This window comes from Cherax quadricarinatus, chromosome 30 (genome assembly GCF_038502225.1).
Source record: "Cherax quadricarinatus isolate ZL_2023a chromosome 30, ASM3850222v1, whole genome shotgun sequence".
Taxonomy (NCBI): domain Eukaryota; kingdom Metazoa; phylum Arthropoda; class Malacostraca; order Decapoda; family Parastacidae; genus Cherax; species Cherax quadricarinatus.
In genome coordinates this window covers 20,566,174-20,594,009 of record NC_091321.1, presented here as the reverse complement: position 1 = coordinate 20,594,009, position 27,836 = coordinate 20,566,174, and the positions used below count along the sequence as shown (strand labels likewise).

Here is a 27,836-nt window from a genome sequence, read left to right as displayed (position 1 = left end):
TCCTGGACCTCATGGTTATTCGGGAAGATCTAACCAGTGAGCAAGAGAATGCAGAACTAGGAAGAAACTGTCGTCAGAAAGTGTTCGCTGTCACCGCAGCTTCCACGCCGTCATGGAGCTCGTCTATCACGAAAAGGTATATTTCTACACTCTTTCTTGGCTTTTCCAGGACGCTTAGCCCTTTAAGCATAAGATTTTTACAGCTCTGGCTTAAGAGTAGCGAATGAGGGTTTAAATACGAGGAAATAATCCGCACAGCTCAGTGGAAGAAGCTGCGCACTGCTGAGTAAATTATCACTTTAACGTCACGATGATGCAACGTGGATCAGGTCACGCACTGAGAAATGTGCACTGATGGACACACATATATTTGTAAGTCATACCAAATGTGTCACTCCATTGGTCACTGCACCTCCACGGTGGGTTTTTCTTTTGACTAGTTGCACTTCCTGAGTGGTGGGTGTGTCGACTGACCAGTCAAGGCACCTTAAGTAACTACGTAAGTTTATTTAGGTAACAGGTACACATAAGTACAGTTATGATACATTATGCAGATTACCTAGGATAACAACAAAAAAAAAGTCAAGGTGATTTATTTCCATTTAGGTCCTTCCAGCATTCTTTGGCTCTACTGTTTTCTCAATTTACAACTGTGTTCTCTTGTTATACCCTTTTGCAAATGTAATAGTTTTTTTTTTTTAGCACAGGCTGTCTCCCACCGAGTTTGAGTGACCCAGCAAAGAAGAAATCACTTTTGCCATTGCTCAAGACAATTACAGGTTTCCGTTTCACACACCTTTGGCAGATTAGCAGTAGTACAATGCCTCCCTGGGTGGTTACTGTACCAGCCTAATCTTATATGTCTTATTATGACCTTGTATGACCTTACATGAGGAGATTGATTTCTTGTATATCTAATATACATGTACAATGATCTGATACTATATTTAATGTCAATGTAAGTATCGGATTTTACCTTACTCCTAGTGTATATCTCCTTTCATTATAACTACTTTTCCCATGTTTCAGATACATAAGTACCTGCCTCTAACTTTTCAATATAATTAATACTTATCGCAAGGATCCCAATGGAAATAAGTCATTGTCTGACATTTTTGGGTTATCCTAGGTAATCTACACATATGTTGCTATGTATGATAATCTATGTAACTATTTATGTGTACCTGTACCTGAATAAAAACCTACTTATCTCTCTTCCTCCTATTACCTAGCATTAACATTCAGCATAACTTATTTTTTTTATTCTTGTAGTCATTTATAGCTCTTCTTTGGACCTCAAACTTATCCATGTGTTTAAGGTGTGGGTACCACGGCACGACTGGCAAACCTACCTAATCCTTACCATGACTGTAAATTCCAGTTTTGGTGTAATATATGTTATAAGCAGCTTATCAGCATTTCTCTATACAGTGTAACCTCAAAAATCGAACTTAATCCGTTCCAGGAGCTAGTTCTAAATTCGAAAAGTCTGAAATTCGAAGCAATATTTCCCATAAGAAATAATGGAAATACAATTAATCCGTTCCAGAAACCCAAAAATATTCACACAAAAAATACATTTTATAGAGATTAATTACAGTTTTACATACAACAGATACTATAGTTTTTAATTATGTATAGTAATACATATAAAATAACCTTTTTATTTACCTTTATTGAAGATTGGTGATGGCATCTGGAAGATAGGGAGGAGGAGAGAGGGAGTTGGGGTTAGTGTTTGGAAGGAGAATCCCCCTCCATGAGGACTTCGGGTAAAGCCCTCTCTGGGGTTACTTCCCTTCTCTGTCTTTTAATGCCACTAGGACCAGCTTGAGAGTCACTGGACCCCTGTCTCACAAAATAACTGTCCACAGTCCTCTGTTTCTGGCGCCTCTTTAACATTTCCCTAAAATGGGACATGGTTCTGTCACTGAACTTGTTGCAAAGATGTTCTTCAACTCTATACATCCTTGGTTAGGCCTCATTTAGATTATGCTGCACAGTTTTGGTCACCGTATTACAGAATGGATATAAATGCTCTGGAAAATGTACAAAGGAGGTTGACAAAGTTGATCCCATGTATCAGAAACCTTCCCTATGAGGATAGACTAAGGGCCCTGAATCTGCACTCTCTAGAAAGACGTAGAATTAGGGGGGATATGATTGAGGTGTATAAATGGAAGACAGGAATAAATAAAGGGGATGTAAATAGTGTGCTGAAAATATCTAGTCTAGACAGGACTCGCAGCAATGGTTTTAAGTTGGAAAAATTCAGATTCAGGAAGGATATAGGAAAGTACTGGTTTGGTAATAGAGTTGTGGATGAGTGGAACAAACTCCCAAGTACAGTTATAGAGGCCAGAACGTTGTGTAGCTTTAAAAATAGGTTGGATAAATACATGAGTGGATGTGGGTGGGTGTGAGTTGGACCTGATAGCTTGTGCTATCAGGTCAGTTGCCGTGTTCCTCCCTTAAGTCGATGTGACCTGACCTGACTAGGTTGGATGCATTGGCTTAAGACGGTAGGAGACTTGGACCTGCCTCGCATGGGCTAGTAGGCCTGCTGCAGTGTTCCTTCGTTCTTATGTTCTTATGGCTTGTTTCAGCTTGCTCAGGGTGGTACTTCTGCACAAACATTTGGACATCATTCCACTTGGCACAAATCTCCTTAATCTTTGAAGAAGGCACCTCATCCACTCCCTATATTAACACCTTTCGCAACATCAGCTTCCTTGACATGTTCTTTCTTTGACAGGATAGAACCGATGGTCAACTTGTTTTTCCCATACATCCTGGCAAGCTCAACAAGTCTCACACCACTCTCATACTTTTGTATTATTTCCTTCTTCACATCTATGGTATTTCTCACTTTCTTTACCACGGGGGTACCACTAGCAAGTTTCTTTGGGCCCATGGCAGCTTATTTCACAGTCCCACAAGCACTAAGCACAACAAAATAATCGTAAAATGCGTGAATGAGAGCGCAGGTTAGTGTTCGCTCAAGCATAAACAAAGCTAGATTGCTCACGGCGCCGACGCGGACAGAGCGGGCGGCAGACAGGTCCCGTACCCGGCGATCCGAAAATAGGGGCGCGTTCGATAATAGGGACACAGTTTGTCCGAAAAAATGGTCTTATTTTTGAAACGTTCGATATGTGATACATTTGATTTTTGAGGTTCCACTGTACATAAATTTAAAAAATGTTTTATAATGCATAGGAGTTACCTTCTGATGCTGAGGTTTTAATTTTTCTTTAATATAGCCAGCCATATACTATATCAATATGGCATAGTTTATGCTTGTATGTAGCATTCAGCAGGCACCTTAATTGTTATTCTGTAGTGTGGCTGCATTGCACCTTACTGTGTGTATTATTTGCAGCAAGATGGATTACTTTGTGGTCAACACTGCCTTAACAATCTACTCCAAGGCCAGTACTTTTCTGTTGTGGATCTGGCAGACATAGCACAACAGATGGACCAAGCTGAACAGCATCATATGGCAGAGCTGGGAATGCACACAGATGATTTCAGAAGATTTATGGAGGTAAGTAGAAACTTTCCAGAAAGTTTTATTCTGTACCTAGCTGTCCCTTCAAATCCTGGGAGAGAACTCATTTCAAATGATTGTAGTGTTCAAGAGTGAGGACTGGTGGAAATACAGTTCTGTAATGTAAGTCACAGTAGCTTTTTGGGGGATTATCGTAGGGTAAAACTACATAAATGTATAACAGTTACCATTATAATATGTTTATAACAGTTATATTATTTTGGCAACTATAGAATAAATGTATTATAGCCTGTAAAACTATGTGTAGTGAATCTCTACTAAATTTTTTGCTCAACTATAGATGTATAGAAAAACTACCATACAAAAAAATTAGGATGCAGGGATAGTGTTATATATGAGAATGGTACATTGGATGAATCATAGACAAGAGATATGAAAAGTGTTGCAGGACTTTGCACCAGTTTGCATGAAACTTCAAATTTTTCAAAGCAGCTTTAGTGCTGTATATTCTTATGATGTAATTTGCAAAGATTTCATTGCTAATAAGTGTTAATAACTTTTATCATCTTGGAGTTGATACTGACAGGAAGAAAAATAGAGCTTGCCAAAGTCCAGGAAATTAAGGCATATCCTACAAAAGTCATTAATACCAGATGCAGTAAGATATGGTTGGATGAGGTAAATACACGAAAGATAAACAGAGGAGTAAATACTGTAGAGGAATTGAGAAGTATAGAGGTGATTGTAAATAATAATAAAAGTAATGATGATAATTAATAATAATAAAATAATAGTGTAAAAATAAAATAAAACTAGCCATAAAGTTAGGGAGTGTGTATGAGATGGAAACAAGTCCAGTATATATCTGATATAGTTGAGTACTGCATATACATAACTCTCTATGGGGCTCTGTGAAAGTAATTTTATAGAACCATTTAAAATACATTTATATTATCTAACTTTTATGCTGTTGTGTTCTTTGTATTTTTTTAATTGACAAAAAATTTAATTATTATTATTATTATTATTATTATTATTATTATTATTATTATTATTATTATTATTATTATGCATTTTAATTATTAGATGGGTCACAGAACCTATTAAATTCAGAATTTAATATAGAAATGTTTAAGCAAAAATTTAATCCTCAGCAACCATCGGTGAACATGGACGACAGTGGCATGTTCAGTGTCCAGGTACTGACATCTGCTTTGCGAGTGTGGGACCTTACATTGGTGCCCTTTGCCTCCAGTAGTCCTTTGGCAGAAGCTGCCCGAGACAACCCAACGTAGGTTGTTTCCAGAGTTGCCTTTTTTTTTTTTTTTTATTTTTTTATTTTTTTTTTTTTTTTTTTTTATTGTTTTATTTTGTTTTGTTGTTTTGTTTTGTTTTTTGTTTTAGCTGAATTGCAGATATTTTGAATGTACTATTCAGTCAAACTCAGGAAATTCAAATTTATTGGAGCAAGAACTTTCAAGAAAATTATTTTGTAGACCTAAAGTATTGTTATAGACCTTGTTTGTAAGTACTGTACTGTACCATTATTCATAATACAGATACGTATTCATAAATCTTGGAGCATCTGTATTTGTTAATATGCAGAATAGTGATGGTTTAGTTCATTACAATATTCAGAGAATTAAAAACTGTATAAATTATTCCAATCTTTATTTTGTTTTTGTTTTTCAGAGAACAACAGGCATACATATGTAACTTCAAGGAACACTGGCTGACAGTACGGAAATTGGGTCACCAGTGGTTCAACCTTAATAGCCTCCTCTCACAGCCTGAGCTCATCTCCAATACTTACCTGGCACTTTTCCTCACACAGCTGCAGCATGAAGGTTAATTACCACACAAATCTTTAGTAAAGAAATCAACAAAATGAGATGATGCTTGAGAGCTGGGACAAAGTGATGTAGCCAGTAATATACTTAACGAGGAAGTTTATCCTCAAAATATATCAAAGAGGAGCAGTGAAACACAGAATAAAGAAGTGTTAGATGCCTCTTTGCCAACATAAGTTGGCTTGTAGACTTGTAAGATGTTTGCTTTGTAATTGTGTGCCTTGTGTTTCACGTATTGTCATGGCTTATGTACAATGTAATGTATGTATAGTGTAATGTATGTTTTTTTTTTTTTAACAAGTTGGCCATCTCCCACCGAGGCAGGGTGACCCAAAAAGAAAGAAAATCCCCAAAAAGAAAATACTTTCATCATCATTCAACACTTTCACCTCACTCATACATAATCACTGTTTTTGCAGAGGTGCCCAGAACAACAGCTTAGAAGCATATACGTATAAAGATACATACACAACATATCCCTCCAAACTGTCAATATCCCAAACCCCTCCTTGAAAGTGCAGGCATTGTACTTCCCATTTCCAGTACTTGAGTCCGGCTATATAAAAATAACCGGTTTCCCTGAATCCCTTCACTAAATATTACCCAGCTCACACTCCAACAGCTCGTCAGGTCCCAAATACCATTCACTCCTATCTAACACGCTCATGTACGAGTATAGTGCAAAAACAGTGATTAAGTGTGAGTGAGGTGAAAGTGTTGAATGATGAAAGTATTTTCTTTTTTGGGATTTTCTTTCTTTTTGGGTCGCCCTGCCTCGGTGGGAGATGGTCGACTTGTTAAAAAAATAAATAAATCTTTCTTCTTCTTTCAACGTACCAGTCGTATCCCACTGAGGTGGGATGGCCCAAAAGAAAAAATTAAAGTTTCTCCTTTTAAATTTGGTAATATATACAGGAGAAGGGGTTACTAGCCCCTTGCTCAAATAAATAAATAAATAAATATACGTATATATATATATTTTTTTTTTCAACAAGTCGGCCGTCTCCCACCGAGGCAGGGTGACCCAAAATGAAAGAAAATCCCCAAAAAGAAAATACTTTCATCATCATTCAACACTTTCACCTCACTCACACATAATCACTGTTTTTGCAGAGGTGCTCAGAACACAACAGTTTAGAAGCATATACGTATAAAGATACACAACATATCCCTCCAAACTGCTAATATCCCAAAACCCCTCCTTTAGAGTGCAGGCATTGTACTTCCCATTTCCAGGACTCAATCCGGCTATATAAAAATAACCGGTTTCCCTGAATCCCTTCACTAATTATTACCCTGCTCACACTCCGACAGATCGTCAGGTCCCAAATACCATTCGTCGCCATTCACTCCTATCGAACACGCTCATGCACACCTGCTGGAAGTCCAAGCCCCTCGCCCACAAAACCTCCCTCACCCCTTCCTTCCAACCTTTTCGAGGACGACCCCTACCCCGCCTTCCTTCTACAGATTTAAATGCTCTCCATGTCATTCTACTTTGATCCATTCTCTCTAAATGACCAAACCACCTCAACAACCCCTCTTCAGCCCTCTGACTAATACTTTTATTAACTCCACACTCCGAATTTTCTGCATAATATTTACACCACATATTGCCCTTAGACAGGACATCTCCACTGCCTCCAACCGCCTCCTCGCTGCTGCATTCACAACCCAAGCTTCACACCCATATAAGAGTGTTGGTACTACTATACTTTCATACATTCCCTTCTTTGCCTCCATAGATAACGTTTTTTTTTGTCTCCATATATACCTCAACGCACCACTCACCTTTTTTCCCTCATCAGTTCTGTGATTAACCTCTTTCAACACGCATAGCTTACGGAGGAAGAATTCTGTTCCACTTCCTCATGGAGGTAAGAGGAAATAAACAAGAACTAGAAAGAAAATAGCAGAAAATCCAGAGGGGTGTGTGTATATATATATGCTTGTACACATGTGTAGTGTGACCTAAGTGTAAGTAGAAGTAGCAAGACGTACCTGTAATCTTGCATATTTATGAGACAGACAAAAGACACCAGTAATCCTACCATCATGTAAAACAATTACAGGCTTTCGTTTTACACTCACTTGGCAGGACAGTAGTACCTCTCTGGGTGGTTGCTGTCTACCAACCTCGTCCTTCATAAATCCATCCGCCGACACGTCAACTCCCAAGTATCTGAAAACATTCACTTCTTCCATACTCCTCCTCCCCAATTTGATATCCAATTTTTCTTTATCTGAGTCATTTGATACCCTCATCACCTTACTCTTTTCTATGTTCACTTTCAACTTTCTACCTTTACACACATTCTCAAACTCATCCACTAACCTTTGCAGTTTTTCTTTAGAATCTCCCATGAGCACAGTATCATCAGCAAAAAGCAACTGTGTCAATTCCCATTTTGTATTTGATTCCCCATAATTTAATCCCACCCCTCTCCCGAGCACCCTAGCATTTACTTCCTTTACAACCCCATCTATAAATATATTAAACAACCATGGTGACATTACACATCCCTGTCTAAGACCTACTTTTACTGGGAAGTAGTCTCTCTCTCTTCTACACACCCTAACCTGAGCCTCACTATCCTCATAAAAACTCTTTACAGCATTTAATAACTTACCACCTATTCCATATACAGTGGACCCCCGGTTAACGATATTTTTTCACTCCAGAAGTATGTTCAGGTGCCAGTACTGACCGAATTTGTTCCCATAAGGAATATTGTGAAGTAGATTAGTCCATTTCAGACCCCCAAACATACACATACAAACGCACTTGCATAAATACACTTACATAATTGGTCGCATTCGGAGGTGATCGTTATGCGGGGGTCCACTGTACTTGCAACATCTGCCACATTGCTCCTCTATCCACTCTATCATATGCCTTTTCTAAATCCATAAATGCAATAAAAACTTCCCTACTTTTATCTAAATACTGTTCACATATATGCTTCAATGTAAACACTTGATCTACACATCCCCTACCCACTCTGAAACCTCCTTGCTCATCCGCAATCCTACATTCTGTCTTACCTCTAATTCTTTCAATTATAACCCTACCGTACACCTTTCCTGGTATACTCAGTAAACTTATTCCTCTATAATTTTTACAGTCTCTTTTGTCCCCTTTCCCTTTATATAAAGGGACTATACATGCTCTCTGCCAATCCCTAGGTACCTTCCCCTCTAAATTTGAAACTACCCAAAGTCCTAGCCTCAAATCACCCAACTAGGTAGACTGTTCCACTCATCAACTACCCTATTTCTAAACCAATACTTTCCTATGTCCTTTCTAAATCTAAACTTATCTAATTTAAATCCATTACTGCGGGTTCTCTCTTGGAGAGATATCCTCAAGACCTTATTAATATTCCCTTTATTAATACCTAACTTCCACTTATACACTTCGATCAGGTCTCCCCTCATTCTTCGTCTAACAAGTGAATGTAATTTAAGAGTCTTCAATCTTTCGTCATAAGGAAGATTTCTAATGCTATGTATTAATTTAGTCATCCTACGCTGAATGTTTTCTAACGAATTTATGTCCATTCTGTAATATGGAGACCAGAATTGAGTTGCATAATCTAGGTGAGGCCTTACTAATGATGTATAAAGCTGCAGTATGACCTCTGGACTTCTGTTGCTTACACTTCTTGATATAAATCCCAGTAATCTATTTGCCTTATTACGTACGCTTAGGCATTGCTGTCTTGGTTTAAGGTTGCTGCTCACCATAACCCCCAAGTCCTTTTCGCAATCTGTGTGGCTAAGTTCTACATCATTTAACTTATAAGTACTAGGGTTATGGACACTCCCGAGCTTCAGAACCTTGCATTTATCTACATTGAACTGCATCTGCCACTTTGTGGCAGATGCAGTTCAATGTAGATAAATGCAGAGGCGATGTAGATAAATGCAGAGGCGATGTAGATAAATGCAGAGGCGACTAAAATGCCGGGAGCAAGGGGCTAGTAGCCCCTTCTCCTGTATAAATTACTAAATTTAAAAAGAGAAACTTTCGTTTTTCTTTTTGGTCCACCTTGCCTTGGTGGGATACGGCCGGTTTGTTGGAAAAAAAAAAATAAATTTAAACACATCAGCTGTTTCCCACCAAGATAGGGTGACCCAAAAAGAAAGGAAAAAACTTTATTTATCATTCAACACTTTCATCATCACTCATACATAAACACTGTCTTTGCAGAGGTGCCCAGATACGACAGTCTAAATAGTCACTCCAAACTGCCAATATCCCAAACCCCTCCTTTAAAGTGCAGGCATTGTACTTCCCATTTCCAGGACTCAAGTCCAGCTAACCGGTTTCCCTGAATCCTTTCACAAAATATTACCCTGCTCACACTCCAACAGCTTATCAGGCCCCAAAAACCATTTGTCTCCATTCACTCCTATCTAACACGCTCTCGCATGCATTTATTTATTTGTTTTGTATGTGAAAAAGATAGATTGATGAATTAAAAATGTAAGGCTTTCACTTAATGAAAAAGATAAATGTAGATGAATGGTTTGATAAATTAGACACATGTACAACACTTGGGTATCTTTAATGTAAGAAATAGATTTGTAAAGTAAAAGGACACAAGTGCAACTAATGTGACATTTTATTGTGGCAACGTTTTGCTCTCCAGGAGCTTTATCAAGCCATTACTGTAATGGCTTGATAAAGCTCCTGGAGAGCAAAACGTTGCCACAATAAAATGTCACATTAGTTGCACTTGTGTCCTTTTACTTTACATATTGTCGGTAATTCTACCAACTTTATTACAAGAAATAGATTTCAGGAGTAAAAGTTTATTAGGGTTTACTCTAGGTCTTAGGCTGAAGTTAACTATTTTACCCTCAGTGAGTACCCCATGAAGCATGGAAGCTACAAAAAAAGAATATTAAGTTGTTCTTTCAACACACCAGCCGTATCCCACCAAGGCAGGGTGGCCCAAAAAGAAAAACGAAAGTTTCTCTTAAATTTAGTAATTTATACGGGAGAAGGGGTTACTAGCCCCTTGCTCCCGGCATTTTAGTCGCCTCTTACAACACGCATGGCTTACGGAGGAAGAATTCTGTTCCACTTCCCCATATTAACCCTTTGACTGTCGCGGCCGTATATATACGTTTACGATGTACCATGTTTGACGTATATATACTCATAAATTCTAGCGGCTTCAAATCAGGCAGGAGAAAGTTGGTAGGACCACATGTGAGAGAATGGGTCTGTGTGGTCAGTGTGCACCATATAAAAAAAATCCTGGAGCACGCAGTGCATAATGAGAAAAAAAACTCCGACCGTTTTTTTTTTTAATTAAAATGCCGATTTTGTGGTCTATTTTCGTATAGTATTTGTGGTTGTATTCTCGTTTTCTTGGTCTCATTTGATAGAATGGAAACTATATTATAGAAATAGAGGTGATTTTGATTAATTTTACTATAAAAAGAACCTGGAAATGGAGCACAAAGTACGGGAAATGTTTGATTTTTGCCGATGTTCAAAAGTAGACAAATGATGTCATTGTCCAATAAATGTCCAAATAGCCATTCTAATATGCAGTCATGAATGGGTTGATGTAATTTTTACAATTATTACAGTATTGCAGTAGTCTGCATAACAGTAAATCTTCTATTTTTTGTTTGAATAAAATTTCAAAATAAAAAGCAAGAGTAATATCAGAGGGGCCTGGAGACATGACTGATGAACAAAGAAAATGTTATTTTAGAGCCAGGAATGTCTGCATTGTTTATTCTGGTCCTTATTTTGAAATTGTCATATTTTTTAATTTTCGTGAAATTGGCCAAATTGCAAATTTCTGACCATGTTATTGGGTAGTTGAAATCTGTAAATGGGCAGTTTCTTGTATTCACTTGATGGAAAAAATGGAGTTCTGAAGAAATAGCTATGAGTTTGGTTGACTGGAATAATGGAATTAGCCGAAAATAGGGCTCAAAGTGGGCGAAATCGCCGATTTGTAAATATCGCCGAGGTCGCTAACTTCCGAGAGCATAATTCCGTCAGTTTTCCATCAAATTTCGTTTTTTTGGTGTCTTTACAATCGGGAAAAGATCCTCTATCATTTCATAAGAAAAAATAATTTTTTTTTTTAAATTTTGCGACACCAGGAGACACCTCAGGATTGGGGGTTGCGACAGTCAAAGGGTTAAGTTACGCTTGTTAAAGTTAGCATTTTCTCATAATTTTGACTTTCATCAGAGGCTGAGGTCTCTTCTTTGCTCTTCAGGTTACTCAATATTTGTGGTGGATGGTAGCCTACCTCCATCAGAGGCAGATGAAAAACTGCGTCTACATCCTGCTCAGCAGACCGTCAAGCCGAGACTTCTATCTGAGGTATGCTCCCACATACAGTATTTTTCATTATTTTTTTTTTTAATTTGTGGATTGTTGAGTAATTGCTAAGGAAATTTTTCCAATACAAAATTGAATCAGACATATTAAAAGCCCATAAAACAGACCATGAAGTGTAGAGGGGCCTTACCTGTTCTCAAGAAAATTGGCAAAAATCAAATATTTTCCCTACTTTGAGCCCAATTTCAAGCTACTTCCAGTCCTACAACCAACCAAAATCATCTCTATTTCGGTAGGATGTCTTCCAATCTGTTGAATGATACCAAGACACAGCCAGTGAAACCATAAAATCATTATAGAAAACACCTATAAGTTGCTATTTTAAACAAAAAACCATGGCCACAGTCTTGCTTATCTTCACATATTGCATGAGACAGGATTTTTTATACTATGCACACTCACCATTCGGACCCATTCTCTCATATCTAAGCCAAAATTTACTGCTCTCAACTTACCTGAGTGAACTAAGCTCATGACATAGAACTGTGTGAAGGACCCTAGTCTCAGTGACGTAGTTCTATGTGACAGCCACTGGAGGGGTTAAATTTGTGTATATATAAGAAGTGGAAAATATGGACATGCTAATTTCATTGTGCCTTTGTAATTAAACTTTGACTAGGTATCAGTGGAGCAAAGAAATAGCAAAGATGATGGAGACCTGAAAGCTGCTCTGGCTGCCAGTCTGGCTAATGTTGGGTTGCCCTATAATCAACAAAGTGAACCACCTCATTCAGGGGAGTATGATGAATTACAAGCAGCCATACAGATGTCTCTCCAAAATTCCTCAACACCTAAGTCAAGTGGGTAGTCATTCATCAGATCACTTTTATTAATCTCAGTCTTTTACATAGTAGTTTTTTAACACTGAACATTTTTTTATTTATTTATACATACAGTAGAACCCCCTGTATCTGCAGATTCAGTTTCCACTGTTTCAGTTATCCACTGCTTACCATGGCCCAAAAATAACACTTAATTTTGCTTAATAATGGCCACAAAGTAAAGAAGTGACACTGGCATTTCTTCAAAGCTAAGAGAACCCGTGAAATGCTTCCCATCAGTGAAAAGTGTTAATTCTTGACTTACTGTGCATAAATTATCAGTTAAGTTTTATCATAGGTATGTGTGTAAATGAAAAGCAACTTATAGGGTTCGCTACTATCCATGGTTACGGATATCCACAGTATTACTTGGAACATATCCCTCGTGGACACGGGGGACTACTGTATGTATATAAAAAATATATGTAAACACACACATGGGGCTAGGAGCTATGACTCAACCCCTGTAACCACAAACAGGTGAGTACACACACATGTATGTATGTATGTTATATTTGTATTTTAGGGTGGTCCATACTCTGTAGTACTCTCTGCCCTTGCCCCGCCCCCCCCCCCAAAAAAAAAAAAAAAAAAAAAAAAAAAATAATGTTCTCTTATCAGTTTTCAATACATGCAGAAACAATCCCTGCAAATTTTCAAAGAAAACAGATTGACTAGAGGTGCCTCATGGGTATTTTAGTTTAATATTTTACTTTTTGGTTTTCTTTTTTCTTCTTTTTTCTAACAGTTTGGCAAGTACATTTCAATTCTTAGTATGCAGGAGGTGCTGCAGTATTTATTTTAACTTGTGCAACTATATTAGCCTCAATAACATGCTCATAATGAAAGGACGATAAGCAGTAGAAATGCTGTTTGTTACATCTGCATCCCCTGCACGTTTAGGTGAAAATATAAAAGAGCTGAATATCAACAGATCCTCGATATGCAGGGCAAGAATGCGCTACCGCTTTAATATTGAATGTCGACTCACAGAAGACTTCATCGTCCAGTTCCATGGTCCTGTAGTAATCCACTTGGATGGCAAGTTGCTTCCTGATCTTACTGGCAATGAGAAAGTTGGTCTTCACATTCTGGTGTCAGGATCTGGAGTGCAGCATCTCCATTTAATACCAAAGTTAAACAAGGGTACTGGAGCTACAGTAGCTGAAGTGCTTGATTCAACTTTTGAAGATTGGGGAATCAAAGAGCTGGTTTGTGGTATGACCTTTGTTTGTGGCATGGCTGTGTTCCCACACGATGTCTCTTAGAGACTTTCATCTTCTGAAACATTTAAAGGATATTACCATTTATTTTGTTTTTATTAGAATTAGATTTGACTTTGGTCAACCAATAACATATTATTGTGTGGGATATTAATAGGTAGCATTTAGTAAAATGTATTATTAACAAACTATTATCTACATAAATATTAAATAGTTTTTATTTGTCTTTAATCAAAATAAACTACAGTAATATGTAAAGTGAACACTAATTTCTTCAGGGCATCAATTTTTGTGGGTAAAGTGCAGCAGCATGAGAATATTTTTAAATCTGCTGCTGCATGGCTTGTATTCACTTGACCTGAGGACACTTCATGTATTGTCTCATCCAGAACACTGGGGGGTCAATGCCTCAGCATTGACCCCTGAAACCCTCTCCAGGTATACTCCAGATATACCTCCTTAAGTTACTTCATCTCCCATTCTTCCTCAAGAGAGAATAGTGATGAGGGTCTCGTGATTCAAGGAAGTGAACCTATCCTTCGCTTCTTTGGATTGAATCTGATTATCTCATTCCCTATGTGCAGTATGACCCCTATGGGTTTAGCACTTCCTTGGCTACAATAATAATTGAGGAGTAACAAAAATAAGGGACGTAAAAGAAGTAAATGCTAGGGTGTGGAATTGGAAGCTGGTGAATCTGGTACAGAATGGAAGTTCCCACAGTTACTTTTTTCCAGTGACACAGGGTTTTTTGGGTAAACAAATTTGGGAGGGTATGTAATAGAAGGAAATTATATGTGACCATAGGAAATAGCAACGTGATGAGAATATAAATAAATTAGTTAATGAGAAATTGTATATCAGATTGGAGGGAAGGCATATAGACATTTGGGAGTAGACTTGAAGGCAGATGGTTTTACATGAGATGAAGCAAACCATAGAATTGATGATGGAAAAATGGTGGGTGGTGCATTAAAATATCTGTGGAGACAAAGAACTTTGTCAGTGAAGGCAAAAAGGGGATTTTTTTTTTTTTAATAAGTCGGCAGTCTCCCACCGAGGCAGGGTGACCCAAAAAGAAAGAAAATCCCCAAAATAGTTTCATCATCATTCAACACTTTCACCTCACTAACACATAATCACTGTTTTTGCAGAGGTGCTCAGAGTACAAAAGCTTAGAAGCATATACGTATAAAGATACGCAACATATCCCTCCAAACTGCCAATATCCCAAACCCCTCCTTTAAAGTGCAGGCATTGTACTTCCCATTTCCAGGACTCAAGTCTGGCTATATAAAAATAACAGGTTACCCTGAATCCCTTCACTAAATATTACCCTGCTCACACTCCAACAGCTCATCAGGTCCCAAATACCATTTGTCTCCATTCACTCCAATCTAACATGCTCATGCATAAGTATAGTGATTTTTTTTTTTTTTTTTTTTTTTTCAACAAGTCGGCCGTCTCCCACCGAGGCAGGGTGACCCAAAAAAGAAAGAAAATCCCCAAAAAGAAAATACTTTCATCATCATTCAACACTTTCACCACACTTGCACATTATCACTGTTTTTGCAGAGGTGCTCAGAATACAACAGTCTAGAAGCATAAACATATAAAGATACACAACATATCCCTCCAAGTATAGTGATATCAACACTATTTTGAGTGTGAAGCAAAGGTTTTGAAGCAGTAGAGATATGTTTGTGGGTGATGTGTGATGCGAATATTATACAGAAAATTTGGATTTTGGAGATTATGACACAGAGTGGAGTTACCAAAAGTATTATTCAGAAGGCTGGGGAGGGTTTGTTAAAGTGGTTTGGACATTTAGAGTGTGTGGAGGAAAAAAAAGGATGACTAGTATGTCTTATAAATCTGGGGTGGAGTGAAGCAGGGATAGGGGTCCTCCTAGGAAAGGTTGGAAGAAGAGGGTAAAGGTTTTGAGTGCTATGGGCTTGGACATTCAACATGCTTGTGTGAGCATGTTCGATAGCAGAGAGTTAAGGCAAGTGTCTTTTATGATTTGACATGATATTGGAATGTGAGGAAGGTAACACGAAGGGAAATTGGTTAGCCAGACTTGAGTCTTTGAAGTGAGAAATAGTGCCTGCATTCTAAAGGAGGTGTGGGGATGTTACTGGTTGGGGAGGTCATCTGAATTGTGATGTGGGCACCTTTCTGGCAAGATGTTGTTTTCTTTTTTGTCAAGTCACCCTACCTCAGTGGGAGAAGGCTAGAGTTTAAAAAAAAATTCCCTATCCCCTCCCTAACCTCCCTCCCTCACATGAACAACTGAACATACAAACCATCTCAGAAGTGAATCAGAACTATCTTGTTCCACATTGATCCTGTGTTTACCAAGGACATTTTTTTTTATTTTAATGTCACTACATCACTCTTATTATTTTTTTTTTCATATTAACCATGGCACCTAGATACTAATGATGCTGGAAGTTCATTGATGATGCTTAAACTTGAATCTGTGATGATGCAGGAGAAAGTAAAATGTGTTGGATAAGCTCTGAGGAAATGCTTGCATAATGGATTTGGCCTGTTAACATGATAAATCAACAGTTCATGCAATTAGAATGAGAATGTGACAACTGTGTGGTGTTATGTTTCAGGGTTAACAGCAACATTTCTAGTTACAGTATGCTCTGAGGCACCAGCAAATATTAATTTGATTTGTACAAAATTTCTTAGTTCTTTATTTCTCGCCCAGTTTAAAATATTGAAAGATTAAGGGCATGAATTTTTAGATAGCTATCTTTAAATAAGGACCACCCTAAATTTTATACTGTGGTAGTAGAATAACCTGTAGAGTATAATACATTGGAGACTTGCTTTAGTGCAAGATGGAGTTGTTCAGTCCTGTTTCAGATAAATTGCTTTGGGATTTAGGACTGTTAGAACCTTCCTATTTCTTTGTGGCAATAAGGATTCTGTTATTGCAAACTCAAATTACATCCCAGAATGGAAACCTCTTGGATTAACATTTAAGTCTTCATGCATACACTCCATTTTATTTTGTTGGAAATGAGTAAAACTCCTAATTACATAAATTTTCCACACCAGACAGTGACTTGGAGAGAGCCCTACAAGAGAGTCTATCTAGCAAGACACACACAGTCAGCCTGAGGGACCAAGTTAGTACAGGACCCTCCACTGATGATGAGCACCTGCAGGCAGCCATTCGCTTGAGTCTTGGTCAATACAGTCCAGAAGTTGCTGGTATGACTTCCGTTTTGTATACATGGAGGTGATCTCAGTCAACCATTTGACTAGCATTAACTTTAATTGTATGTTTAATGTATTTATTCCACTCCTATTAATTAATTGTGAAATAAGTTGGGTAAGTGCATGGATGAGGTATAATAAATGGGTAAATTAAGGTGCACATTATGGAGGGGTTGTTCAGGTGGTTCAGACATGTAGAAAGAATGGAACAAAATAGAATGACTTCAGTCTAGGAGAGGTTGGAGGGAGGGGGTAAAGGAGGTTTTGTGTGCAAGGGGCTTGGACTTCCAGCAAGCGTGAGCGTGGGAATCGGCTGATGTGTTAATAAAAAAAAATTATGGTTGAAGCAAAAACTATTGGAAAATATGATTTTGGTAGCAACACTTTCTCTCTGGATTGGGCCGTGTGAGACATTGCTTGGGAATTTAGTTTTGTACCAAAACTCTTACTGTAAAAAATAGCCCTTTTGTCTAATTTTCAGTCTGCACTTACTAAAAGAGACATTTTGAAGCTAGGCCATTGGAATGTGCATTTGCATAGCAAAATTGTCAAAAAAATAACTAATTGCTAATGTTATGAATGAAAGGAGGTGGATGTCTTAGCACCGAGTGATACAAGGTTAAAAGAAGTTTGAGTGCGAATGGGGAAGGGTAAGTGGGATGAAGTGAAGTGTATCCAGGAGAGCTTAAAATAAAGGAGGAGTAGCAGTAATATTAATGAACAGTTTTAGAAAGAAGAGTGGGCATAAATTATTTTTTCTTCAGAAATGGTAGAGAATCCTGTCCTGAAGGTAATGAAACCAAAAAAAACAAAATTTGATGGAAAACTTTCGGAATTACGCAGGTGTAAATTTAGCAGTCTGGGCGCATTTTACACCAGCAATTTCGCAACCTTTGAGTCCCATTTAAAGCCAATTCCATGGCTCAATTTGACTAAGTTCTTAGCTAGTATGCCTTCCATTCTGTTGATTCAGTACAAGAAACTGCTTATTCAACTATCAAAACTACCCTGTGAAGTGCACAGAATTCGGTAATTTGGCCACTGTTAAGCAAAATTAAAAAATTCCAGTTTAAAAATGCTAATATAAACAATGTAGACATTGCAAACACTAAAACACCATTTCCTTTTTGCAGTAATCACGTCCCCAAGCCTCTCCTATGTTACACTTGCCTTCCATTTTGAATACATCACCCAAAAATTTAAGATTAACCATTTCTCGGATAATAAAATATAACCAGGAATGATTTGTCATGGTTTGTGGCATCCGAATAATTGGACCACATCTAGTAAAACCCATAAAACAGACTGGGGTGGGCCTTACCCATCCTCAGGAATATTGGCAAAAATTTAATATTTCCACTACTTTGAGGCCAACTTTAAGCTTCTTCCAGTTCTGGAACCCACTAAAATAATTTCTGTATCAGTAGAATGTCCTCCATTCTGTCAAATGATACCAAGAAACAGTCAATAAAACCATAAAAACCATCCTAGAACCCCCTTCCCCCCCAAAGTCACTATTTTAAACCTAACACTAGGTCAGAGTTCTGCTTTTCCCATCATGCACTGTATGAGGCAGGATTTTCTTACTGCACAGACTTGTTCTCTTATATCTAGGCCAAAGGTTACCACTTGCTGTTTTTCTGAGTGAGCTGAGCTCATGACGTAGATGTACATGATGGACCTTGGCCTCAGTGACATAGTTCTATGTGATAGACAGTCAAAGGGCTAAACAAACAAGAGGATTTAGGAAGGGAAGGGACTGTAAATCAAGATGTAATTTTGAGAAACCATTGATTTTCCACACTACAGATAATGATCTGGAGAGAGCACTGCAGCTGAGCATGTCAGCAGAGGAGGAGCAAAGCAACCTAGTAGGAGGCCAAGTTGCTGCTGGTCCATCTAACAATGACAGTCACCTTTTTAGTAATCTGGGTCATCACATTCCAGAGACTTCTGGTATGTACAATTGTCTGTAATTGCTATACTTTCTGGCATATAATTTTTTTTTTTTTCCCAGAAAATGCCACATAAAAATCACTCTGCACTTTACATGTTCAAAGTCAGGGACAAGGGTAGGCTTTATGTTACTGTTTCCTAGATTACTTTACTGATTAGTAACTATTATAAGTTATATTTTACATATTACTGGTATGTAATAAGCAAACCATCCTCACTGGCTGTGAATAACTGTAAGGTAGCGGTCTGTAAAGAACAGATAGCCATGTGACAGTGAAGCAGATGACAGACTGTGCAGGGTCCCACTTCTTTCAGCTACATTGTGTGCATTAGCAGTCAGCCACTGACTCTCTATCATTTTGAAGCAAATATTGCTTCCTAGAATATGCCTGTCAAAATTGGGATGTGTCATACATGTATATGCTAGAAAATATGGTACTGAGTTTGTGGATAGTTGGAGTGGGAAGAGGGTTTTAGCTCCAGCTCTTGGTTCTGCCTCTTTCAACAGACTAATGTAATTGAATCCTTTTAGCAAAAGCCATCATGGCTCCTTCCGTGCAAGAGTTAGCAGATACCTCCATGCAAACTGAGCTAAATACCCTGGTCATGGTTGATATCTTCACTTTCACACACTTTTGGAGTTCTTAAAAAATAGGCTCCCATTCTTTGTAGACTTAAGTTTCTAATAGCTTTCTTTACACTCATTTTGGCCTTCATCCGAACATCATGTTTGGAGCACACGGAATAACTTCTGTATACACTGAGCACTGCATCTTTAACATTTATTGCAGTGACATTGTTGACTATGTAGCTTAGTGTGGAGATCATGAATTCAAACTTATTGAAGTTCTTCCAGGTTCCATCGGCACGGAGGAGCCAGACCTTGAGGAAGTACGGCAAAGGCGTCTGGCATTCCTGAGTAAGCAGACACCATGACCTCCATAGAGTTAAGACTTGAGTGAGGAAACTTGTAATGTATTTGTGAACTATCACATTAGTTGCCTTTATGGAATATGATTCCACACTTCGTTCAACATGAATGTGCCCATTTTCTAAGAAATGCCAGTATACAAATACCAAACTGGATAAGAATCAGCGATACTTGGATCAATTTGTGCATGGATGTTAGAGTGAGATCAAGAACAAATAATTATTTGTACGTGCATAAGCATGTGTGGGTCCTTTCTTTAGTGAGTTTAATGGTGCAACTGGTGCATGAGGAATCTTTATGGCAAAAAACTTTATGTAAATTAAAGCTTCTGTAACCTTCTCAGTGAACATTACAAAGAATTGAACTGGAGAAAATACATTTTGGTTGATAAGTATCATAATAATGGTACAGTAATTGATATTACATAATATACAGTCATGTGTTTTGAATTCAGTTCAGGTCATAAGCTGTCAGTAGAATTGTGTACCTGTAAAGTCACTTGTACCTTACCATTCTCCTTTACAAGCAAACAAATGTAGTAGTTCTATGACGTTCTTCTTAAATTTGCTGTTCTTTGCATACTTTAATCATCTTCCATGAATGTTTGTTTTTCCATTTGTCTTTTGACTGATTACTTAAATCTTCACAGGCTTTTTTTTATTCATATTTGTCTAAATAGTTACTTGTGTTTTGTTATAATCTTTGATATATATGTTTTACACTCAGCCTCCCATCATTTAGCTCTTCTATTTTTCTGTCTCTTATTTTCTCAATTTCTTCCATTCCACCTGAATTCTGGATTGTACTAATGATGCTCTATGTTTGTTTCTTTTCTTTGTGCTTATTACAAATCTTTCTTTTACTATTTGCCACATTACTTGCCTCAACAATTTCTTACATTGCCTTACCATTCATTTCCATTTCTCATTATGTATTGAAAATTGCTCATGACTTTATAGCTCCTCCTTCTGTAATCTCCTTTCCTTTTTGCCTCTTCCTTCATTCGTCTCTCCAGATTCATTTCCTTTAGGAATTTCAGCAGCACCGAATGACCCTTAGTAGTGGCGATTTATTTATATAATAAATTATAAGTAGGAAAGAAACAAAAATATTAATTTTAAGCTGTGTTGAATAAGAAAGTCATCTCTTAAGCTTTATAGTTTAGTGGAATCCAAGAATTTTATAGCAACTTAGATATTCAAAACTTAAAATAGCATGATGACACCTAGTGATTCACGTTGTCAGTTTCTCTCACATTATCTTCATTGAGATTGAAAACCACATAATGTCTTGTCAGCTTATCTTTCTAATTCTTTATTGCTATCCTTATCTGATGTGTCTATCCTATTAGAATTTTTAAATATTCTTATTTTGAACATAGATCTTACACTGACAAAAGTTTTAGTTTTTGCATTCTTTCTTTAATGCTCATTCCCTCTTCAGGCACTACTTTTAATACCTGCCTCTGTATTTTTTTCATTTCATGTAATGTTTTGCTAGGTGAGGGTTTTGTCCTGTCACTGGATGAGGTAAAGAATATTTTAAACCAGTTTTTGTCAAGATTTTGAATGTTGCTCTTATGTCTACAAGTTTAGCCTGTTCTGCTGATATTCTGTTATGCGAACATCAGGAGTAAATTTGGGTGATGGTTATTCTAAAGTTTTAATCTTTAACTGTTTCTGTGAGTTAGCTGGCTATGAATCAGGGGTCATGAATACCGGGGTCTAGTCAGTAGAGAATGGTTGAAGTGTGGGTGTAGAATGATAGTGCAGGAGTAGGTGAGTATGGGTATTTGTGGGGTGGAGGCAGTCCATTCAGTGGTGGGGGTATTAGGTAGGTGTATGGGTGTGGGGGGAGGCATCGACTGGTGTTTGTGGTAAGTGGGGTTTCATATGGGTGACGGTTGGTGGATAAGTCTTGTGTGGGCAGTATGGTGATGATAGAGGGATTCAGGGGGTGGGGGATTGTAAGGAAGTTGGCAGATGGGTGAAATTGGTTGGAGGTGAGATGGCTGTGAGTGGTGTTAATATTAAAGTGATAGATAATGTATGGGTTGGGGGAAAAGGTCTGCCAGTGGTTGGAATCTATATTTTCTAGTTAATCTCACCAAAGTTCAGATTGATTTGTTTCTCAAAGATTTTTGCCCTATGTCACAAAATACTTAGAATTTTTTTTGTTACTTTTACTGATGCTCACTTTGTTCAAAGATCTTATCTTTTAACCGATTCTTTTAAAAAATAGTTTGAACAGTCTCTGGGAATCAGCTATATATGCTCCTATTGTGTGCTGGCATGTCTGTGTGTCTGTCTTTGTGTGTGAGAGTGAGAGAGATTGTGATATAATTGGCTACTAGAAGTAATCCAAGTTGGCTTAGTTCATGTAATACAGTAGCATTAAATATTTTTTTCGTGTGCATTTCCAGAAGTGGGTGGGTGCATGTGTGCAAGGTAGTTTGTGCTGATTCTTAAAAATTTATTACATATTGCTATCATATCTTAATATATTATCAATTCTCATTTTCTATTGCATTAAGCCTTTTGCTATTTGTAATAATATCACAAATATTTTCTTTGGTGGTTTATAACAGTCTCTTGCTTTTAGTCACAGAATGCACAAATTGTGGTAGTTATAATGTTTTTATGGAGTATTTCACTAGTGTATATTGCTGCAGGAGATAGCCTGCATTTGGGCCAAACAAAAATATTTGTGGTTCCAGTCCCAAGGTGAAATAAATAATAGTGATAATTTTCATGATTTTTTTTTTTTTTTACAAATATGTTTTGTTACTTATTGCTGTGATGATTTATTTTACATTATGAACTTACATTTTCTTCATTGTAAAATTTTATTTGTTTTTTCTAATAATTTTAGTGTAAGGTGCAAATGTTTAAATAAATATTGTACAGTAGTTGTGAACTTTGTCAATTTTTTAACTAAAACTACAGTCGTTTTAGGGGCTTGAGCATCCAGCAGGTTTGTGTGAGTATGTTAGATAGGAGTGTATAGAGGCAAGTGGTTTTTAATTAATGAATGTGCTGTTAGAATGTGAAGGAATTCAGGGAAACCAGTTAGCCAGACTTGAGTCCTGGAAGTGAGAAGAGTAATGCCTGCACCCTGAAGGAGAGGTGGGGATGTTGCAGCATGAGGAGTAAACTGATCGTGATGTCAGCACACTTATAGAAAGACAGAGATTGAATGAATGATGGTTGAACATGTTTTCTATGGGTCATCTTGTCTTGGCAAGAGACAACCATTGAGGAAAAAAAAATACAATAATTTTTTTTTTCAACAAACTGGCCACATCCCACCGAGACAGGGTGGCCCAAGAGGAAAAATGAATGATTCTCTTTTTAATTTAGTAATTTATACAGGAGAAGGGGTTACTAGCCCCTTGCCCCTAGGATTTTAGTCACCTCTTACAACATGCATGGATGATGATAATTATGTACAGTGGAACCTCGGTATGCGACCTTAAATCATTCCAGAAGGCTGTGCGAGTGCCACACCATCTGAATATTGAACAAGTTCTTCCCAACCAATTTTCTGTTTGGTTGGCTGTTATCACTAATCTTCGTAGGCCCCATGGTGACTTATTTATACAAATACAAAATAACACCCAAAAATGCAAAGAAACACTAAATAGTTTACAGCGAAATTCTGGCAGGTCGTGTTTGTTTGGTCAAGTGCTGAGCTTTGTTCAAGTAGGGAGCTGGTCGTATACAGAGGTTCCACTGTACTTTTATTGCTTATGGTGTTCTGAAGTACTATTATGCTATGTCTTTTTTGAGAATACAAACAAGTTTATTTTATGCTTGCTTGTTTAAAGATTATACTAAAATAAAAGTAGAAATACTGTACATAAAAAAAATGAATAAATTATGGGCACTGCTGAAATACTAGTTACTATTTTTGTTGATGATTATCTTCATGTGTTAGAGTAATACCATGCTAATTTATAATGTAGTTTATTAAACCAGTAAATTTTTATTTAAGTACTGGGGGAATGGCAACATTTGCTTTATGAAGCACAAAACATAAGTTCATTATTAAATGCAGCCTCAGTGTTCTAATTTTTGAAAATGTTGACAGTAATTTACAACATCAAGAGTATGTACATATTTGATCTCTTAAGTTGTTGGCCATCCCCAGGTTAAAATTGAACTGAAATATTTACCTTGTATGTGCAGGTGGAGGGAAAAGGGGAGGGGGACAAAAATGTTTGGGAGAGATTCAGCATATGTGAACTTTCACAAGTCTTGCTGGAAATGAGACTCCAAGATATTAGTATTAATTAAAACATGCACTTGATGAAAGATGCTGCATGGGTATATACATCAGGCATAATGGCAAACATTTTGTAAGTCATTTAGGTGCTTTCTAATTAACTGTTGCTTATCCTGAAAAGTTTTGTAAGTAATGAAAATTTTATTCAGTATACTAGCCAAGCAAAATGTTATGTTGCATATGTGTGAGTGCTCCCCCTCAACAAAAGGTTTTATGAACCGGAGCATCTGATCTCAGTAGGATGCATATTTGGCAAACCTTGGATTTAATGGACTAATGTGGATGGGAGTGATAATGGCACCTGTAGTGAATCGAAATAAAAAATTTTGCTGTGATCGCAACAATGGTAGACAATTCTGTAAAGAATGGATTTCGTCCATTGTTTGCGAATCAGTTGACCCGGTGGATTTTGTCCCATATTTCCGAGTCTTGTAAATTAAGGGATTTCTATTATTACCAACTAAACTGATGGGTGGTCTCAGTCAGAGTGAAAAAAGTAAAGGCTTTAAAACTAACCAACCTCTTGAGAGGTCTTTTCTGCATTGTGAAGTGCTTTTTGTGGAGTGTAATTGATCTGTACATATTGAAGTCTGGTCTGTTGGCATTGCTTATTTCATAAACATGTTGTACCTTGACATTTAATGTTATTCATTATACAATACAGTGATGGTTCTCATTTGTACAGTGTATTATGAATGTGAACACCTATTGAATTACAGCATTTAAAGCTTAGGGAACTGAAAAGGTAAGTTGGATATTTTTTGTTAGATTGTGAGGGTGAGTGAAATAACTTGATTAACTATTATTTATGTTTCTTATATATCTTTATAAGTACGTAATTAAGAATGTTGCACCAAATGAAACTGACATACCAAAGTGAGGATTTACTGGATGATTAAGTGATGATCTCCTTTATTTACAGTGCTCTTGTGTTAAGTGTGAGCTTCATAGGAAAATGTTTCACTCAGGAGCAATCATCCAATAAAAGAGACAACAAAAGCTCTTGCTTTAGCCAAAGGTCTTGGAATAAAATGCTCATCTTGCTAAATGTCAGATTTTATGACTGTCAGTTTGCCAGTTGTTTGGGCTTAAATATTAAAATACAGTGGACCCCCAGTTAACGATATTTTTTCATTCCAGAAGTATGTTCAGGTGCCAGTACTGACCGAATTTGTTCCCATAAGGAATATTGTGAAGTAGATTAGTCCATTTCAGATCCCCAAACATACATGTACAAACGCACTTACATAAATACACTTACATAATTGGTCGCATTGGGAGGTGATCGTTATGCGGGGGTCCACCGTACTTAAAATCGTTTAGTTTCCTGAGCAGAGGATGTGGTTTTTTATTTCCTGTCCCTCAAAGATTTAAATATGTATTTTAGAATAGTGCACTATGAAACATTACAAAAAAGAAATCAGTTTAATTTCCAGTATCCTTTTGAATAGGCTGCATCCTCTAAGGATGAAAAATAGAGAATTATTTTTGTGAATTATAAAGAATTATTCATTACAGTGTTGGATCCATGGTGGTACTGTACATTAAAAGTGTGGGTGAAAGGTAGCAGTCCTCTTTAATTTTGAGGGTGAAAAAATAATGAAATTAACTCTGTATCTCTAATTTCACATGCATATTTTTCCATGTTGTCATTCACATCAGTGGTAGTAAGCGTGACTGAAGTTGACATAATCAGAGTCAGTATTTCAAAATTATTGTGCATAAAAAAAAAAAAAAAGTCTGAATGTCAAAGGATGCATAACATTTCAAACAAAGCTTAATCTAGTCTTATGATCTACAAAGTATTATTATTATTATTTTTTGAGGGAGCTTAAAAAAAAATACAAGTTAATTTACAACATAAAATTAGCTATAATTGCTCTTCGTTTCCATTCATTTTACTGGCAAAGATCCTTTACCTCCACTTTCATGTACCATTAAAGGTCCTCAATGCTGTATTATATTAACTTGAACTTTGCTGAACTGGGTGTGGCATTTAGGATCCAAGATTGGTTGCTATGAATTGCAAGCATCAGAGACTAACTCATGAAACTAAATGTGGAATGCAAGAAAGAGGTTCTACATGTCACTTCCAGTTTACATGGTGGAAAAAGTACACATTGACGTGATAAAAAATATGCATATTTTTATATAAATTTATAGGCTTTTGTGTAATTTATTTATGCGATTAATGTAGAAAACTGTAGTATGTACCCTTCACTGGAGGTGCCTTTATGTTGAAAGGCTCTTGATGCAGAGTATTAGAGCTACCCTCCACTTTCTTAGATAAACATGATTACCTCCTATTTCTCAGAGGCTGTATGACCTCTATGGATTAATGTTCCCCCACAGTTATATAAATGGTAATGCAGTACGTATATTGCAAATACTTGTCAGTCTTCATTCACTTCCTGGATTTGCTATGTGATGAAATCCTGGATTGGGCTGTGGCCTTTTAAAAGATATGCACCTAGAGGAGACAGGTATTGGATACCAGCTGAGAGTTGCAAGGTATTAGTAATTATGGAAATTACATATACATATAATTTTAAATAGTGTAATTTTGTATAAATTCTATAGCTTCACCCTTTCACTGTGACATTCAAAATATATGGTACAGTATTTCAACAAATATTTATAGCTTTTTACTGCAAAAAAAAAAAAATAATAATTTGCTGTAGTACTAAGAAATTTTCCCTTATAGCCTTATAGTAGGATGTGCAATAATACTTACGTAACCAAGAAAATTGCACCAAATTTCTGCATGCAATTGTCTGTTGACTATATGCCACAACATATGGTGAAGAGGATTGGCTGACTGCCTAGCTGACATTCCTCACCCATCCCTGTTATTTTCTTTATATTATTACTGAACGGTTTGTGATTTATTTATGTACTTTATGATATTTATTTTAATGTATTATATCTAGATTTATTGGACTGATTTGATGGATTTTGGATTTAACAGGTACAGTATATAACAATACAAAATTCATAATTGACATTTATGGAAACAATCCTGAAAATTTGTTGTGCAGTGAAAGATTTAATACAATATTTAAAATGTTACTAGTGTAGAAAACCGTATTGCTGTTAAACAGCAACACAGAGTTGTCGTATCCAGGTAGGTATGATAGATATCCCATATTTAGGTGGGTGTGGTAGATATCCTTTACCCAAGCAGGCTTGGTAGACAGGCCATATGGATTTACTGGTCCTTGCTCTGTCTCCATGCAAGCTGGAGATTTTCATCTCCATAGTGCCTTAACTTTTTAAGTTGTAGGATGTTGTAGTCTCCACTAATGATGCTTCTTTATCTCTGAATTTACAATTCTTGTGTATTTTCATGACAAGATTATCAATTTCAATAAAATTTATAGCACAGAATTTTTTTTTTTTTTATTATCACAAAAATAATTACAAAAACATTTTAATGGAAGTCTCTTTGCAAAGGGTAGCCCTTGTGGTTTAGCACTTCTTTTTAATTATAATAATAATAATAATAATAATTTGCAAAAGGTGCCTTGGTGTGGATAGGCTTTTAATCCAAGGAACTGGAGTTGCCCTTCCCTTCCTTGGATCAAACTGAATTGTCTTGTTCCCTTGGTGTTGAATGACCTTTATGGGTTCAGAGCTTTCCCGAA

General features: G+C 36.9%; 1 protein-coding gene across 3 annotated transcripts; it reads left to right on the top strand.

Annotated features, from left to right (window-relative positions):
• LOC128692750 (ataxin-3-like) lies at nucleotides 1–27,579 on the top strand. 3 transcript variants are annotated; one of them, XM_053782088.2, is made up of 9 exons: nucleotides 1–136; nucleotides 3,383–3,547; nucleotides 4,666–4,802; nucleotides 5,204–5,358; nucleotides 11,616–11,722; nucleotides 12,360–12,540; nucleotides 16,860–17,015; nucleotides 18,831–18,977; nucleotides 19,834–27,579. In XM_053782088.2, the coding sequence occupies exons 1-9, from the start codon at nucleotides 113–115 to the stop codon at nucleotides 19,911–19,913; spliced, it is 1,152 nt and encodes a 383-aa protein (XP_053638063.1). In that variant the 5' UTR covers nucleotides 1–112; the 3' UTR covers nucleotides 19,914–27,579. The 3 variants fall into 3 exon arrangements, with proteins under 3 accessions (XP_053638063.1, XP_069946088.1, XP_069946089.1); XM_070089987.1 differs by having other exon boundaries at nucleotides 19,825–27,579; XM_070089988.1 differs by lacking the exon at nucleotides 1–136 and adding an exon at nucleotides 178–372 and having other exon boundaries at nucleotides 19,825–27,579.
• The last annotated feature ends 257 nt before the right edge of the window (nucleotides 27,580–27,836 follow it).

What these genes read in the sequence shown, in the direction of transcription:
- LOC128692750 (XM_070089987.1), top strand. Translation starts at nt 113, where the DNA reads ATGGAGCTCGTCTATCACGAAAAG. An exon ending in AGCTCGTCTATCACGAAAAG is followed by an intron (nt 137 to 3,382) that starts GTATATTTCTAC and finishes TATTATTTGCAG; the next exon opens with CAAGATGGATTACTTTGTGG. An exon ending in GCTGCCCGAGACAACCCAAC is followed by an intron (nt 4,803 to 5,203) that starts GTAGGTTGTTTC and finishes TTTGTTTTTCAG; the next exon opens with AGAACAACAGGCATACATAT.